The following is a 17850-nucleotide window of genomic DNA, read 5'->3' on the forward strand; positions in this document are numbered from 1 at the left end:
GCTGCTGGAGGATGGAGCGCTCGGAGGCCTACTTCTTCTCGGCGGCCTTCAGCGGCGCCTTCCTGGCCTCCTGCCTGCTCTTCTCGGGCCTCAGCCGCCAGCAGCGCGCGCCCTACATGGACGAGGCCTTCCACGTCGCTCAGGCCCAGGCCTACTGCGAGGGACGCTTCCAGCAGGTAGGAAGGAAAAGGGAGGGAGGAAAGAGGCCTAGCTCATCCTCAGCCGCCTCCTCGGGTACCCACCCACGTCTGAATGGGAGTTGTCGTTTCCTGAAGGCCTCGAGCAGACATGGGCAAACTTGAGCCCTCTAGGTATTTTGTACTTGTGGGAATTGTGGGAATTGAAGCCCAAAATAACAGGAGGGCCTAAATTTGCCCATGCCTGGCTTTTACCAACAGGACACGTTCTGCAGGTTTGTTCCTCAGTTGAATTTGTATCTAAGGGCCCTTCCACACAGCCCTATATCCCAGAATATCAAGGCAGAACATCCCACAATATTGGCTTTGAACTGGGTTATCGGAGTCCACACTGCTATATATTCCAGATCAAAACAGATAATGTGGGATTTTATTCAGCTGTGTGGAAGAGGCCTGAATCCACACTGCCATATAATCCAATACAATGTGGATTTTATATAGCTGTTTGGAAGGGGTCTAAGGTTCATATTATAATAAGTAATTAAATGATGATGATGATGATATTGCAGATATATTTCATTTATTTATTTATTTACAGTATTTATATTCCCCCTTTCTCACCCCAAAGGGGACTCAGGGCGGATCACATTACACATACAGTAGAGTCTCACTTATCCAACACTCGCTTATCCAACGTTCTGGATTATCCAACGCATTTTTGTAGTCAATGTTTTCAATATATCATGATATTTTGGTGCTAAATTCGTAAATACAGTAATTACTACATAGCATTACTGTGTATTGAACTACTTTTTCTGACAAATTTGTTGTATAACATGATGTTTTGGTGCTTAATTTGTAAAATCATAACCTATTTTGATGTTTAATAGGCTTTTCCTTAATCTCTCCTTATTATCCAACATATTTGCTTATCCAACATTCTGCGGGCCGTTTATGTTGGATAAGTGAGACTCTACTGTATAAGACAAACATTCAATACCTTTAACATAGAACAAAGACAAGACAAACATAGGCTCCGAGCTGGCCTCGAACTCATGACCTCTTGGTCAGAGTAATTTGTTGCAGCCGGCTGCAGCTGGCTGGCTGCTCACCAGCCTGCGCCACAGCCCGGGCTATATATGTAGGATAATGATGTTTGTATCTTTCCAGGTTGGGCATTTCACCAGAATTGCAAAATGTTCCAAATTGTCCACAAGGTCATCTTCAGTGTACATGCACTAAAATATCAATTATGTGTGTACAATTACATTTAGGATATAATAATAATAATAATAATAATAATAATAATAATAATAATAATAATGGGGGCCCCTGGTGGCACAGTGTGTTAAAGCGCTGAGCTGCTGATCTTGTGGACCAAAAGGTCCCAGGTTCAAATCCCGGGAGCGGAATGAGCGCCCGCTGTTAGCCCCAGCTCCTGCCAACCTAGCAGTTCGCAAACATGCAAATGTGAGTAGATCAATAGTTACCTCTCCGGCGGGAAGGTAATGGCGCTCCATGCAGTCATGCCGGCCACATGACCTTGGAGGTGTCTATGGACAACGCCGGCTCTTTGGCTTAGAAATGGAGATGAGCACCAACCCCCAGAGTCGGTCACGACTGGACATAACGTCAGGGGAAAACCTTTACCTTACCTAATAATAATAATAACAACACTATGTAGTATGATTTTTGTTCCAGGTTTATAAATCTCATTTCCTAATTGGTTCTTTCATACAAACATGGGGAAAGTATATCAAACTGCAAAAACTTCAATTTTGCGGGACATCCAGCAGCACATTTTGCTATAGTTTTTCAATGAATATTTCTTCCAGTCTCAACCCAATTCAACATACCTTGTGGTAGCCGCAAAAATGAACTTTCTGGAGTAGAACAACTACTTGCAAAGAAAGTACAGCACAATTAAACAGGAAATAACACTTTCAAACCAGGAACAGATTTTTTTTTTCAAATTTTGTTACGTAGTGTAATTAATTTATTAACCCTCTCTGCAGCTCAACACCATTAAAACAAGAGATTAAGCACTGTTAAAGATACAGAGTTAAAATGCAAGTTAAAACCCACTGATGAAATGCACAGTGTATATGTGATATATGTGTGAGGTGTATGTGAAACATAAATTAATTTTGTTTTTAAACTTGTGTCCCATCTCTAAGATATCTCATTATGTGCGTAGATGCAAAAACATGTGTCTCAAAATCTAGTTGAGTATTATTTATCAAAATGCCCCAAAGCATTTTGGATTTTTTAGATTTTGGAATACCTGCATTTGCATATATGTACATTATGAGATATCAAGTCTGATATTTTCTTATTGTTGTATTTATTCATATCCTGTTTTCATCCCTTAGAAGAGATTTAAAGTGGCTTTTTAGATCTGGCCCAACAATGGAATTTACTTGTATTTCACACACACCTTATGTACACAGCTTAAAAGCTATTTTATACATGAAAATATTTAATATTTTTGTGCATGAAACAAAGTTTGTGTACAACCATTTTGTCTCAACCATTCACGTGTACAATTTTGTGTTTTGCTCCCTTTTGAAACCTGCAAAATGGAAGGTCATAAACACTTGTTTTGAGTATGCTAGTTGTATAGGAATTAGGTTTTCTAAATTTCCAAATTACTATATTTATTTTTTTTGCTCCACCACGTATAGTTTATTTTCTACAACTTGCTTTGATGCTTTCATGTTGTAAAATATGAATGAATGAGATTAGTATTCAAATTAGCAATGACATTTGTGAAATAACCCTTTTCTTGTGTTTTTTGAATTTAGCACCCAAAAATACATTAAAAACATCTGTAATATTGAAACAAGTTCTCACGTGTAAAAAAAAAACATTCTATAAATATTTAGGTGTAAACAGTTCCCCCCCCCCACCTCACCAGTTTACATAGTTTTAGAAAAGTTTCATATCAAATCTGATAAGATTTTAGGAATCCAAAATTACATTGTCTTTTTTGCAATTAAACTTTTAAATTGGCCAAACGGGGAAATGATTTTATATGAACTATAGTGCTAAATGGTATTACTGTATAGTTGACTCTCCATATTCCAAATTTTGTATCTTTGGATCCAACCACCTACAATTTACAATCCCCACCCCCCCAAAATCAAACAACCCCCAAACAAACCTTTATTTTTGCCATTTTACATAAGGGACACCTTTTTACTACTAGAGCATTCATGAATATTGGTATCCATTGGAGTTGTGGAACCAAACCCACATGGATACCAATATTTTGGGGTGGCCTTCCTCATATTGTTAGACTGCAACTTCCAGCAACCCTAGCCAGCATAGCTAATGATGAGAGTTACTGAGACTTGGTACAATGGTTGAAGAGCTACATAATTTTCATTCTTAGATTACTCAATGTTACAGATAAGGTAACATTTTTCAGTCTGAAAATCTTACATGTGCTTGCTACCACTGCGAGGTAGATTTCACATTTTGTCAAGCAAGAGTGAGCTGAACGTCCAGTTATTCTTGTTTCTTGAAGAAGTTCTGGACCTCGGCTTGTTCTGAAACCCAACCCCATAATTCTCCCATATCATTTGTGAATACATTATCTTCCTCACAGGTGTAGTTATGTTTTTTTCTTTTATAATCTTACATGTCCCCTATGTAATATAACTTCAAGCTCAATCCACAGTAAAATTGTTTGCCCTGTATTGCAGTGTTTTTATTAGTTTAACTCAAAGGATTACCATTCTAATCTCTTTAAACCAGTGATTCTCAACCTGTGGGCTGTGGGCCGCGAGGACAAAAATCTGGTCTGTGAATCTCTTTTCTCTTTATTTATTTTATTAATTTTATTTCCACTCCTTTCTGCAGAGCTGACCATTGCATTGGATAGACTAGATCAGATCTAAATTATTAAATATGGTTTTCTGTGGGTGAGCAGATAGCGACTACTGGATGGCATATGTTCTGTATCAGAAACTAGAACTGATGTGGCCTATCCAGTGCATTTTTCTGAATCAGCACCCCAAATAACCAAACCGAATCTGAAGTTGCCCAAAAATTGATTCGTAACCCTTTTGGTACTAATGTTGGAGAGTGGTGCCTGGTCAAAGTGAGTCCTAGTCAAAAAAAGGTTGGGAACCACTGTGCTGTCCTACTTGGCTTTCCCTCCCTTGCTTATTTCCTGGTTGCTGTTCTTGGGAGGAATGTTCCATTGGCTCCTGTTTTGGGGGTGGAGCTTGGGACTCCCCTTTAAGTTTGGATGAGATGGTTCAGCCTGGGAGCTAATCTCTAGAGGCTTTTTTCCCTCCTATTGCCATTCCAGAGAAAAACCTTAGAGATAGGTCTTAGAATTGGTCTGGGTTCTTTGACCTGGCAAATTCAAACAGGCAACATAAATCACGTACTTACCTTACAGTTTACCTCATAGCCTTGTACTTACCTTACAGTTTACCTCATAGCCTTGTACTTACCTTACAGTTTACCTCATAGCCTTATACTTATCTTACAGTTTACCTCATAGCCTTGTACTTACCTTATAGTCACATCATAGCTTTAGGTATTTACCTCATAGCCTCATACTTACCATTACAGATAGAGCTCATCATAGCCACGTACTTACCTTACAGTTTACCTCATAGCCTTGTACTTACCTGTAGCTTAGATAGTATACCTCATAGTAAAGTACTTACCTTATGTACTTACCTTATAGCTTATCACCTTATAGTTTACCTCAGAGTTATTATAGATAGTTCACTATAGCTGGTATTTACCACATAGTTATAGCTGATAGTTTACCTCAGAGTCATTATAGTCATTATAGATAGTGCTTATCACAGCCTAGTACCTACCTTTCCTCATAGCTTATGTGTTTATCCTTTATAGTCTCTATAGCTTTCATTCTCAATCAATATAGTTTTATTTCTGTATAATTTCAGTGATTTTACCTCATATTATTTCTAATACATTAAAAGGACTGTTTCCTGTTTTCAATAAACATATTTTTGGTTATCTTTAATCAGCTTCTAGAGTATTTACTTTGGGGTTTGAGGTATAATTATAAGGTAAACCGAAGCCGCTTGGGTAGCCAGACCTAGAGATAGCCATTTTCCCCCAGCGTGCCTTCACAACCACTGCTTTAAACCAACAGCTCTCAACCTTTGGTCCTCCAGATGTTTTGGACTTCACCTTCCAGAAACTGTGTACTCATTGTCCATGTTGGTGGAGGCTTCTGAGAATTAAAGTACAAAAATAGCTGGAGGATTAATGGTTGAGGATTCCTGTTCTAAACTTTGCCCATTTCCCTGCTTCCTTATCTAACCTATTTATTTGCTGTCATGTGGCAGGGTCTGGACACATCCAAGGAAAAGCGCATTAACAGTATGGTCCTTTGCATTTTTTTCTGTAGTAAACCTCAATGAGTACAGTGGGACTTATTCTCAAATAAATGATCAAGAGATTGTAATGCAAGATTAGAATCTTCTTCACTCAGAGTAAGTCCTTCTGAAACAGTACAACACACATCGGATCAAGCATGAGTCATTTAGAAAAAAAGTCCTTATATCAGCAAAGAAGCATATGTATCTCCAAATGTCAAAGAGAATGTGGGCTATATACCATACTTCTTTTAAAAGGAACATGACATTTCACAGAAAACTTGGTTCGAACTTGGTTCCCATCCCAAAAGGGTATGCAGCCCTTTTAACTGAGTAAGAGTGGCAACTGCCCTAACTTCCCTTCTGTCTTGATAGCAGGTTGTTGGATGAACTCTTGCGTATTTCATCGGATGTATGAATCTACATTTTTCATGATAGACAGAATTCTGAAAGAGGGGTTTAATTAAATTCATTGATTTTGCCTTCTGTTTTTTTTTAAAAAATATTTCCTTAAGAATTTGAAGTCATTGTTTTCTAATGTCATCTTTTCCTATTTTTCTAGTGGGACCCAATGATAACAACACTACCCGGTTTATATCTGGTGTCAGTGGGAATTGTGAAGCCTGCCGCATGGCTCTTTGGGTGGTCTGGAAGCATCATCTGCTCGACAGGAATGCTCAGATTCATTAATCTTCTCTTCAGCATTGGGAACTTCTATCTGCTATATTTGCTTTTTTGCAGGATGCACCATAAAAAGGTACGGTACAAATGTACTATGCTTAAATAGTATTCCAGATCAACGTGACAAGATTTCAACAACCTCCTGAAGTTCCCCTTACTGTTGTATTCTGTTCTTATTCTGCATTAACATATGACTTCCCAGCAGCCCAGATTATGCTGTTTTCCAATCCTTCTAAAATTAGAAGGAAGTCTTTTGGAGGCAAGCTTAATTCAGCACCTGTGACTCCTTGACTAAATGAGATGATTTTTATTACTGTTTCAGCCATAAAGATATCAATTGCTTTAGTATTCTGGGAGGAGCTAAACTACTTTTAGCATTCCTAAAGTAACAAACTAGTTTCGGGCATAAAGTCATTTAATCTGTTGCCTTTTTGATCAGAAGAGCTGTTTTCTAATAAGACTACAGTCCTTGATGCAAGCAGATGGGGCAGTTTAAAGTCACAGACTGATGGGAAAGTAGTTTTAGTACTGTAGTGGTTGGAGCTTAAGGCTGGGAATGTATAAACTAATATCAAAAGTTGCTAGGGAACTCCTATTTCTGCTTGGCCACATCTTACGATTTGTGTTTCTTTCATGTATGCATACACTTAATGGCCTTATTCCCATCATTCTTATCATATTTCTCTTTTCTTTTTGCCACTTGCTTTTCTCGCTCCCTCACACATGAATGCACACATTTATCTTCTCTTTACACCATTTTCATTCTCTTCCTTCTGCTGTTATCACCTTCATCCTTGATTTTAACACCATAATTCTCTCTAACACAGAGCCATCCATCTGCCCACATATATCCATTCTTCCATTCTGACTTTTGAAAATAAAATCCTCTATCTTTGCCCAGCACAGGAATGCAGTGAAGGAAATTTGGTACTATAATTTGGTACAAAGTCGCAAAATTGAGGAGGAAAGAGGGCGGGGCTGAGCCTCTCCCCTAATCCAAGATGCAGGGCTGCAAGGGGAGGTGGGCGGGGTCACATATGGGCGGCCAGGACTGGGATGGGCGGAGTTACGAGCTCTGAGGCAGGGTTGAGCTTCTATCCCTGTCCTGCGGCACCTGCCAGGATACAGGAGGTGGGGCTAGAGGAGCGGCGGGGCCTCTTCCCAAGTGCCTGACAGGGCTGAACCTCCATACCTTGCCCCCGTGTTCTAACTAGCGCCTCAGGGGAGGTAGACAGAGGCTCAGCCCTGTCTCAGGCTCTTGGGAAGAGACCCCGCCCCCACCCCTAGCCCCGCCCTTTAGTCCTAAAAGGCCTCTCAGGAAAGGTATAGAGGCTCAGCCCTGTCTCGGGCTCTTGGAAGGAGGCCCCACCCCCTTCCGTAGCTCCACCCTCTGTGTCCAAACAAGCGCCTCAGGAGAGGTATAGATTCTCAGCCCTGTCTTGGGCTCTTGGGAAGAAGCCATGCCCACTCCTCTAGTTCCGCCTCCTGTGTGTCCTAACAGGCACCTCAGGTGCTCAGCCCTGTCTCCAGCACTTGGGAAGAGGCCCTGCCCCTCCTCTGGCCCCGCCCCATGTCCTAATAGGTGCCATCACCGCCCCCCTGGATCACTCCAGTGCCCACCGGCGCTTAAGGTTCTAAATATTAAAAATGGGGGGAAACACTTTTATCAGGTTTCCCCTCATTTTTAATATTTAATATTTAGAACCTTAAGCTATATTTCAGAGGAAGGCAATGGCAAACCATCTCTTGAGTATTCTTTGCCTAAGACAGCAGTATGAAATTTACAGGCAGCTTGAAGGCATAGATAACTCACCCATCCAGATTTGACCTTTTAATTAAAATGCTTTCTCACAGAATGCTGGAAATGATTTTTTAAATGTTAAGGTAACGATAAAGGTTATTGACATTTGCATAGAAAACAAGTTTCTTGGTGGAGCACAAAAATTTGCCTCTTGTTTTTAATTTATGGAAGTAATAGTCCTGATCTGTTTTCTTCTTTTTTGTGCCCTCTGCAGGCTGCCTCTGGCTTCCAAAGAATCTTATCGACCTTGACATTAGCCATTTTTCCAACTCTTTATTTTTTTACATTCCTTTATTATACTGATACAGGATCTACATTTTTTACTCTTTTTGCATACTTAATGTGCCTGTATGGCAATCACAAAACCTCCGCCCTGCTTGGATTTTGTGGCTTCATGTTTCGTCAGACGAACATTGTATGGACTGCGTTCTGTGCTGGAAGTCTTGTGGCACAAAAACTTAGTGAAGCCTGGAAGGCAGAACAATCAAAAAGCAAAGACCAAAAGAACTTTGCCCCAAAGGGGTCCTTCGGAGAACTAATGAAGGCCATCAGGTTTCTCCTTGAATACCTCACTTCATTTAAAAACCTGAGCACACTTATTCGTCTGACTTGGCCATACATTGTTTTAGTGATGGTGTTTTTAATTTTTGTGGTCCTCAATGGTGGCATTGTGGTAGGTGACAGGAGTAGCCATGAAGCCTGTCTTCATTTCCCCCAGCTCTTCTACTTTCTTTCTTTTACTCTCTTTTTTTCCTTTCCTCACTTGCTTACCCCAAGCAAAATTGTGAATTTTTGTCATTCTGTGAAGTCACATTTATTGCAATATACCATCCTCATCGTTGTCTCTTTGTTCTTTGTGTGGAAGTTTACATTTGCCCATAAATATCTGCTTGCAGATAACAGACATTACACATTTTATGTGTGGAGAAAAATATTTCAGCGACATGAACTTGTGAAGTACTTATTAGTTCCAGTCTATATATTCGCTGGCTGGAGTTTCACAGATGCACTCAAGTCGAAATCCATCTTCTGGAATTTAGTGTATTTTGTATGTTTGTTTGCAGCTACAATTCCCCAGAAGCTGCTAGAATTTCGTTATTTCATTTTGCCATATATGATATTTAGACTGAACATTCCTATGCCATCAACTTTGAAACTTTTCCTCGAGTTCATATTGTATCTTTTGGTGAATGCAGTAACATTCCATTTATTTTTGAACAAACCATTTCAGTGGCCAGGTAGTGAGGAAATACAGAGATTCATGTGGTAAAGTTTTCAAGAAGACCAAATTCTAGGACTTCTTTTAGAAAACGAGGCTGTAAACTTAGAAAACAAAATATCTCTCTGTGTGGGTTTTTTGTGATTGGGATTGATTGAAAAATCTGATGCACTATCTTTGCAACTGAACTATTATTATTTTTTAATAAATGTAACTTGTTGAGAATCAGTGAACATTACATCAGGGAGATTTCATTCATATATCCGAACCACTGTGAATGAAGGGATTTGTTTACATTATAGTCATTTTAAATGTCTTACCGTGGAAATGTATGCAATGTATCCCTATGTGTTTTAGTTGTATGTAACATACAACTGGAAGCAGTATAAATAAGGCCAAGAGGTTTTGATTTTCATATTGTTTTGGTGTTGTTTTATCCACTTTTTTGTTTTGTGACAATCACCTGTGACAATGCCCATTGAATAATCCCTAAATTGTATGACCAGACTGAAAGGTTAATTTTTCTAGGCTCCATTGTGAGTCAAGACACTAAAAAATAAATTTATTTACCATATTTTTACCCCGCCCTTCTCAACCCCAAGGGGGATATGAGCAGGAACTCATGAAGTGCTCATCATAAGAAAAATGACAGATGAAAGTAGCACAAAGATTATAGCTTTTACCTACTCACCTGGTAGTTACAGCCAATCTTTCACCAATTGAAATCAGTGGGACTTTCTTCTAGATAGACGTGGATAAGATTGCTTTATAAAATAGTCTGTTATACTGGATGGTTATAGTTAATCTAATAAATGCTGGATTCTAGTAGATTTGCATATGGGGCACTCTAAATAGAAAGTTGTTTTGCAAAACATAAAATATAGAATGTGTTAAAATGCATTGTTAACTATTTAAGATAACAGTTTTATGTACACCTTTTCAGGATTATGACTCATTAGATACAATGAGTCCTAAACGACTTCTGAGGCGACAGGGTAGGGTTTTCAGCAGTGCTGCATTCCTACATATTCTATTTTTACTTGAAATTATTCCACTGAACACAGTAGGAATTCAGCAGAAACAGGTTTAGGATTGGGCATTTAAATCCTTATTTCACTTTCTTGGCTAACTCTTATAGAGTTGTATTCATTACACCACTTCTCCATTAGGAGCAAACAATTGGAACAATGCTTAGAAATAGATGAAGAATTTTTCAAGGGGTTCCACTTCACTTTTTATGGGCTGCCAGTCTCTATAAAGTGCTAGAATTATGATTTTCATTTTTTACTTGCTTAGCTTGCTGTTGGCAACTCAACTTGGCCAGCTAGACATGTATGGTTTCTTTTTGAAAGAATAAAGTAGGAGAAATGAAGAATTCCAAAAGAAACAGGTAATGTTGTATACTGAACTGTTTCTTGCAATTGTTGGGTATAACCCATGGAATTAAGTATGCTTGAAAACCTATTGATTTCAGTGAGATTATGTGCTTCCAAATCTGTGTTGGATTGTGGTCATTCATAGAATAGAAAGAATATTTTTAATTAAAGGGAACAAAGTTGAATTGAAACTGTATTTTAAAATCAGTGCAGTAATTCTTTTTTAGTGTTGGGGAGTGCACTGAATTTAGCGAATATTCCTGTTTTTCTTCTCTGGGAAATCTCTCAAAGAATTACAGTGAAGAAAGTAGGATTGGAATGCTCACTGGAATGCATTTCTAGCATCCCTTGGCTTCTGCGTGTTGTTTGTGTGACTACAAAGACAAAAGTGGCAGTGGATCTATCATGCGTTAAAAATTCATAGAGTATATTGACTCTGGCATGCATTTCTGCGTATCTGGTGAGTACATTTGTTTCACAAAGTTGGAATACATATGATGTAGAAGGTGGATTGATTCATTTCCTGGAACATGATCTCTGTCATTTTCCTCCCATAGATGAACATCATGCAAACCAGAGGGTTTTTTTGGTGAGGAGATCAGATTGCTTTTTGGTTAAAATATGATCTGTTGGTGGCATTCAGGTCTTGTGTAAGTGTGTATTGAATCCGGTCTCTTTAGGTGGCGATGTTCTTTTGACTGTGCTCTGACTCAGCATCCTCCTCTCTGATTTCCCTCCTCTTTCTCCATATCATTCCTGCCATAAAATTAATGGAATGGTTATTTTACCGCATGAGACAGCTTGGAAATGCTTCTTCTGTTTATTTAGAAATCAGTTGCTCTGGCTGTCAGCAAAATCCCATGCATCCTCAAGATAGAGAGGAGACAGTGTGACAATAGATATCCCTACTATTCGTTGGATTCCAGCCTTGAATAATTACTGGGCAGCTAGTGAGGCTGATTTTGGAATGAGGATACATCCATTTCTCCTATATCTTGAACTCCCTGCCTGCTGTCCACTTAAGAAGATGTCTTAGTTTTTCTTGTAATGCTGTGGAACTATGATGTTTTGGTATTTCAGATTCAAAAGAAATATGGACCTTAAAACCCACAGCGTAACTATTTTGGGTGTGCTGTCCTTCTGCTTCAAAGGAGAACAAGCATATGGTAGAAAACCCCTAAAGACAGTACAGGGTACGCATCTTCCACGTCATTTGGCAAGAATTCTAGCTTGTCTTGTTACAGTCAAATGAGCTTTAGATTTTTATGGAATCACAGTTGCATATTACAATCTAAGGCCTTGATCTCCAACCCACGTTGGTGTAACCCGCTAGTTTTTAAAAAATAAATGTACAAAATCCCCAAATATGGTGATTTTGATCGAATAATAAAGATTTTAAAATAATGTATGTTAAAGAATCCTGCTAAATTTCAAGACTGATGTCCAGAGTATGGAGTTTCGGTAAACAGACAAAATATTGTACCTATTCTGTGCTAGGTATCAACATTTTGAAATAAAAAACATGGGTACTTACTGCATTGTTAAAGTAAAAAGCAGGTACATTTCAATTCTGTTCAAGCCTGGAATGTAGTTGTTGAAAGCTGAGCCAGGAGACATGCTGGGATAATGGATACTGTTTCATTTTTCTAAAGAAGTTCATTTTAGTGGTGTATATCTGAAAATATTATTGGAAAGACTTTGATAATTTCACATTCCACAGTTACTTTGTGCTAAGCCAAAATAAAAAGAATACAAATAGCTGGTTTAGGCAGCAGAAGCTTGTCTGCTTATGGCGATTCCTAAATGAAAGCTGTGTCATGCAAGATACTGGTGTTTGACACTACATTGTAATGTGGACATTAACGCACAAGAAGATTTCAAAGAGATGGTTATTTTGGACACAGAGACCTTTTAGCAGTGTGATGTTTCACTAAAGTTTGATCTGAAGCCTATCAGAGATAGGGCTTCCTCAGGTTCAATTAAATCGTTGCTGGAGCTGTGTTTTTGCAAAATGTGAATTTATTTATCATGTGAGAAGCAAATTGAGAAGATAGCAATAATGTATAAAAAACCACAAAGTTAAAAACTTGGCATTGTGCTAAATTTCCTTTGACCAGAAGCTGGCCGCTTTGAGTGCCTCTGATGTCGCTGTAAGAAGGTCCTCCATTGTGCATGTGGCAGGGCTCAGACTTCATTGTAGTAAGTGGTCTGCAATATGCTCTTCTCCACACTTGCATGTTGGGGACTCCACTTTATAGCCCCATTTAAGATTGCTTCTGCATCTCATGCTGCCAGAGCGTAGTCTGATCAGCGCCTTCCAAATCACCCAGTCTTCTGTGTGCCCAGGAGGGATTTTCTCAACCAGTATCGGCCACTGATTGAGGTTCTGGATTTTTATCTGCCACTTTTGGACTCTCACTTGCTGAGGTGTTCCTACAAGTATCTCTGTAGCTCTTAGGAAGCTGTTTCTTGATTTAAGTAGTTGGAATGTTGGCGGATATCCCAACAGGATGGGCTGGAGATGTCAATGCCTTGGTCCTTTCATTGCTGCCTGCTACTTTCCAGCGGATATCATGTGGTGCAATACTGGCTAAACAGTATAATTTCTCTAGCAGTGTTGAGCATAGACATCCTGTGATAATGTGGCATGTCTTATTAAGAGCCACAACTGGGCAGATTCTTCACTGTAGTGGATGAGTTTTTATTAATATCTATTTATATCATTGCCTATAATGAGACGAGTGGGTGACGTTTCTATGAGCTGCAAAGAGCTTATACTGTATAGGGAAAGCCGGATCCTCCCTTTTCACTACTTTTTATCTTCACCTAGTTTTTATTCCTTAAGAAAATCCTTTGACGGGTGCTGATAAATGAAATCTTTGCTAATTATGGATTCCCCCATCTAAATGACTGATAATAGAAAATTTAAAGATGTTCTTGCATTTAAAAAAATCCCAAATACTAGTTGATTTACTATAATTTCACATGGTGGTGCTATTGAGCTATATTTCCATACATAGGGGTTTTTTAAAATAAAAAATATTTTATGCTACTTAGAGGGTTATTGGGGTTAAAACATTTGATGTCTATCACATATAATTATTTTCAATAATTCATGTTCATCCTTTAAATATGTTTTTCAAAATAAGCTTTTTGAATATCAATTTTTAATAATTTTGAGAACAATGTTCAAAACTTGTCATGTTTCAAATGCTAGTTTAGTAGGAAGCTGATTTAATTTTTCAAAAACTCTTTTGCTTCATATCTACTGTAGTCACCCCACCACTGAGACAGAAAATATCTAGTTCTTTTCCCCCCATATGTTTTTTTTTTGCAGATATGAGGAATGGGGAAGGGTATAAGAGTGGATATAGAACGGGCATTTTTAACATCTTACATCTTTGTCTTCTTCCATTGTTATCTAATACAAAAAGGTTTCTATGATGTTAAAAAAAGAACACAAAAAAGAGAATATTTCTTTTCTAATCTAAAACAGAAGGAATGAATTGCGGGTTTACAGTATTTTGAGACGAAGATAGAAAAGTTGAGAAATGGAAAATAGAAAGCCCCAACTAACGCTTCCTACCCCTTTCTTGCTATCTTCTTCATAATAAAAATATCTATCCCTTTTGTCATAAATCATATTATCTCTGGTAGATTAACTTTCCAGGATATCATTGGGGATCCTGTTACTCTTGTGACTAACTTCTCTTTTTTCTTGTTATTCCTACATCTCTGTACTACTAATTTTATCATAATGTTGTAAAAAAAACCCAATATTTTCATTTTCATTTCTTATTTTAAAAGTCAATAAAGGGCTGCCATTCTTCAAATTTGGAAGGATCTGGCGATTGCATAAACCTAGTCAGTTTGTCCATCTCTGCCATGTCCAACTTTTTGTAATCCCTAAATCTTGGTGGGAATTTTTTCTTGCTTCCAATAGTAAAAATGCTGCAATTACCATATATAAAAAGAGTATCAGATTTTTTTTGGTAGTGTTGAATTTGTTAGTCCCAACAGAAGGGCTTCTGGCTTCTAGTAGTATTTTAATTTTTAAGATGTTTTCAATGTTCTTATGAATTATATTTGATTTTTCCTTATTTAGGACATGTCCACCACATGGTAAAAAGTTCCTTCTTTTTGATGACATTTCCAACAAACATTTTTTTAAATTTTAGTTCCATCTTTGCTAATCTTTCCAGCATCATGTACCACCTATATTGTCTTGTCAAAATTTTCTTTTCATCCATAACATCTTGTGAAGTCAATCTTTTTTCCCACTTTTGTTCCCTTTTGTCTAGGTGGATATTATGACCCACATTCTTTGACCACTGAATCATACAATATGTATCCAACTTAATATTTTATCGACTCTTGCAGTTCGTTTTTTCTTAAACTGGAAAAAATATTATCCTTTACATTACCTTTCCAATTGATACTCATCTTATCCATTTGATATCATTCTTGTAGTTGTCTATACTGGAACCATGTTGTAATTGACTTGGCTTTTTTAGATGAGCTTCATTTTGTTGTCCAACTAATACCTGTTTATAGATGGGCCACTAGTCTCCCCCCATCTCTTTGGGGCTTCTTCGGTAGATGTCCACAAAGGTATTTTTGAGTAGAGTCTTGAGTTGTCCTTTTTCCTTACTCTAAATGGTGTATTTCTCAGCATGTAGCTCTTAAAATTACAGTCAAATAATGTTTTTTCCAAATAAGTATCCATACAATCCCTATCTTAAATCATGCCCATTTGATGTCAGTAATCTTTTATTATTTAGAGTTACCCATTCTTTCATCCAAACTAGAGCTATTGCTTGTAGTATAGCTGTCTTTGACACCTTGCAATTATTTCATTTTAATTCTTGGTTTTTTGCCTTTTCAAATAAATTTGCTAATATTATTTGAAGTAGGTATCATTTAATAAGATCAGTATTGTCTGCAAAAGAAACATAACTTTAGAGAGAACATTAATTTTAATTGTAGATATTCTTCACAGCAAAGAAAGTCTATCTAGGACCATCATTTTAGATCTTTTTATATTCCATTTCATGCTTTTTCATAGTTGTTTTTATATAGGTCTGCATTTTTCATAGTCACATAGATTCCTAAATACGTGCCTTTGTTGGCAGTCTCAATATCTTTTTTCCCCCTTCAAGATCCTCTGGTCTTACTGCTGGACATTCATAATCATTATGTTTGTTAATTGTAAGTTCAGCCACTTTTCCAAAGTCCTCAATAATTTCCAATATTTTAGGTATTGTCCCTATGAGCTCTTCTGTTGCTATCACTACATCATCTGCACAGAGCCTCAACTTGATGGGAGTACAGTGTTCCCTCACTACTTCGCAGTTCACTTTTCGCAGATTTGATGTTTCGTGGTTTTTCAATAAACTCTAAAAGACTATTATAAATCATAAAAAATTACAATTTACAGCCTTAGGAAGAGAGGAAGGAGAAGCCAAAGGGAGAGAAAAGGAGCCCAAGCGGCAACAGGAGGAAAAGGAGGCGATTTATCAACACACAATTGGTTGATAAAGACTTAAAATAGTGTATAACTACTAAAATAATATATAAATATTAAAATAAATATAGTGTCCCTACTTCACGGATTTTCACTTACTGCGGGTTATCCTGGAACCTAACCCCCGCAATAAGTGAGGGAACATTGTATCTAGTTCTGTTAAGAAAAGGATGTCACTGTATTGTTCAACTAGGACAGAAAATCTCTTTGAAATATTAAGTATTCTTTAAAGCCACATTAGTTGGGCTTTTTAAAATGTATCCTTAAAGGGCTTGGAGCCATCTGCCTGTTTTGCTTTTTATGTTAAATGTCACCTATTTTGTGGTGAAATTTAGATTTAAGGAGTTATCTTCAGGAAAAGTATGACCATGTGACATCCTTTTGAACCTTGTGCCTAGAGAGCCATCACAACCTCCTTTCTCATGTTTTATCTTTCCAACATACTACACTAGTTATAGATACCCATTATGATGAAGCAGATTGTCTTTGTTAAGATTTTTAAAAAACAAAATATCTAAGCGAAGATTTAGTTCTGTCGATTTCTAGGTTTCTAGAAAAAAGCTTGACAAGTAGAGTACAATTAATTTCTTTAGCTCTGTTATGCTGGTATTTCAGCTGGATAAAATGAAAGCAGTTCTTTACTTGTGCCAGTTCATAATGGCTGGAAGTCCCACTTCACTGTGGTTTGCAAGCCTTCCTTAACAGAAATACTTGGGGCCAGAAGTATTTGGGATTTTGGAAAACCTGTACATAATGAGCTATTTTGGAGATGAAACATAAGCTTAAGCACAAAATTCATTACTTATGTTTCATATATACCTTATATACACAAAGCCTGCTGATAATTTTATGCACAATGGGTTACTGTAGTATTTGCAGAATCACTGGTTCAGAATAGGACTGTAATATGATTTCCATGCCATTGAAGATGGCTATCCTGAAAGAAACTTGGTGTCTCCAGGATTAGAAGGCTGAGTTGTGAGAACTATAAAAATATGAATAACGTATAAAGCATAAAGGAATTCCTTTCTTATTAACCCTGCTTATTTCTGATGTTATTTATGAGTGCATAAAATGAAGCACTTGATTCTTTGTTTTCAGAAAATATGGGTTTTTATATTCTAATGCCAGGTTTTTGCTACTATGTATTTGTTACATTGTTTATATGTTTTCCTTTAATAATGTGTAACACTTAAGATACTGTGGGTCTGATATAAAGAATTTCCCCAAAACAACTTGCTGTAAGCATTTTTATTGGTATATGTCTGATGTCTGAATGGGCGTCGTATTCTCCATCATTTTTCACATGATGTCTGATTGATCGCATGGAATAGTTTTCAGAATATTACAGTTTGTATTTAGTTCATATTTCTACAGCTGCAACTATAACTCTGGGCTTTATGTAGCCAACTATAATTGAATATTGCAAACAGAAATGCATTTTTCAAACAAGTGGCTATGTTAGTCTCTTGCAGTATAAAAAGTAGGTAGGAAAGGGAAGAAAAAAGAAATGTGGCAGCACGTTTGACACTTAACGGGCTATTATTTTAGTATGAGTTTTCAGGGATATATACCTATTAAGGCCTCAAGTATAAACCATATTTATACACTTGTGGTAGTAGAATAGAATATAGCAGAAGAATAAGAAAGAAGCAAATTGTGTCCCTTATCTTACATTTTCAAAGGGGTGATGAGGTCTTTCAAGTCTTTAGAGTAGCCAGTGTTGGTATGAGAAATCAATAA

General features: G+C 37.4%; 1 protein-coding gene across 1 annotated transcript; it reads left to right on the forward strand.

Moving 5' to 3' along the window:
- Nucleotides 1-11: 11 nt before the first annotated feature.
- Nucleotides 12-17342, forward strand: alg10 (ALG10 alpha-1,2-glucosyltransferase). Its single transcript, XM_003221465.4, has 3 exons — nucleotides 12-176; nucleotides 6069-6263; nucleotides 8203-17342. The coding sequence occupies exons 1-3, from the start codon at nucleotides 12-14 to the stop codon at nucleotides 9256-9258; spliced, it is 1416 nt and encodes a 471-aa protein (XP_003221513.1). The 3' UTR covers nucleotides 9259-17342.
- Nucleotides 17343-17850: the final 508 nt, after the last annotated feature.

Source organism: Anolis carolinensis, chromosome 5, assembly GCF_035594765.1.
Source record: "Anolis carolinensis isolate JA03-04 chromosome 5, rAnoCar3.1.pri, whole genome shotgun sequence".
Classification (NCBI taxonomy): domain Eukaryota; kingdom Metazoa; phylum Chordata; class Lepidosauria; order Squamata; family Dactyloidae; genus Anolis; species Anolis carolinensis.

Excerpts from the sequence above, each read along its gene's own strand:
- alg10 (XM_003221465.4), top strand. The coding sequence starts at position 12 with ATGGAGCGCTCGGAGGCCTACTTCTTCTCGGCGGCCTTCAGCGGCGCC. Across the intron at positions 177-6,068 it reads GCGAGGGACGCTTCCAGCAG|TGGGACCCAATGATAACAAC; the intron begins GTAGGAAGGAAA and ends CTATTTTTCTAG. Across the intron at positions 6,264-8,202 it reads GCAGGATGCACCATAAAAAG|GCTGCCTCTGGCTTCCAAAG; the intron begins GTACGGTACAAA and ends TGCCCTCTGCAG.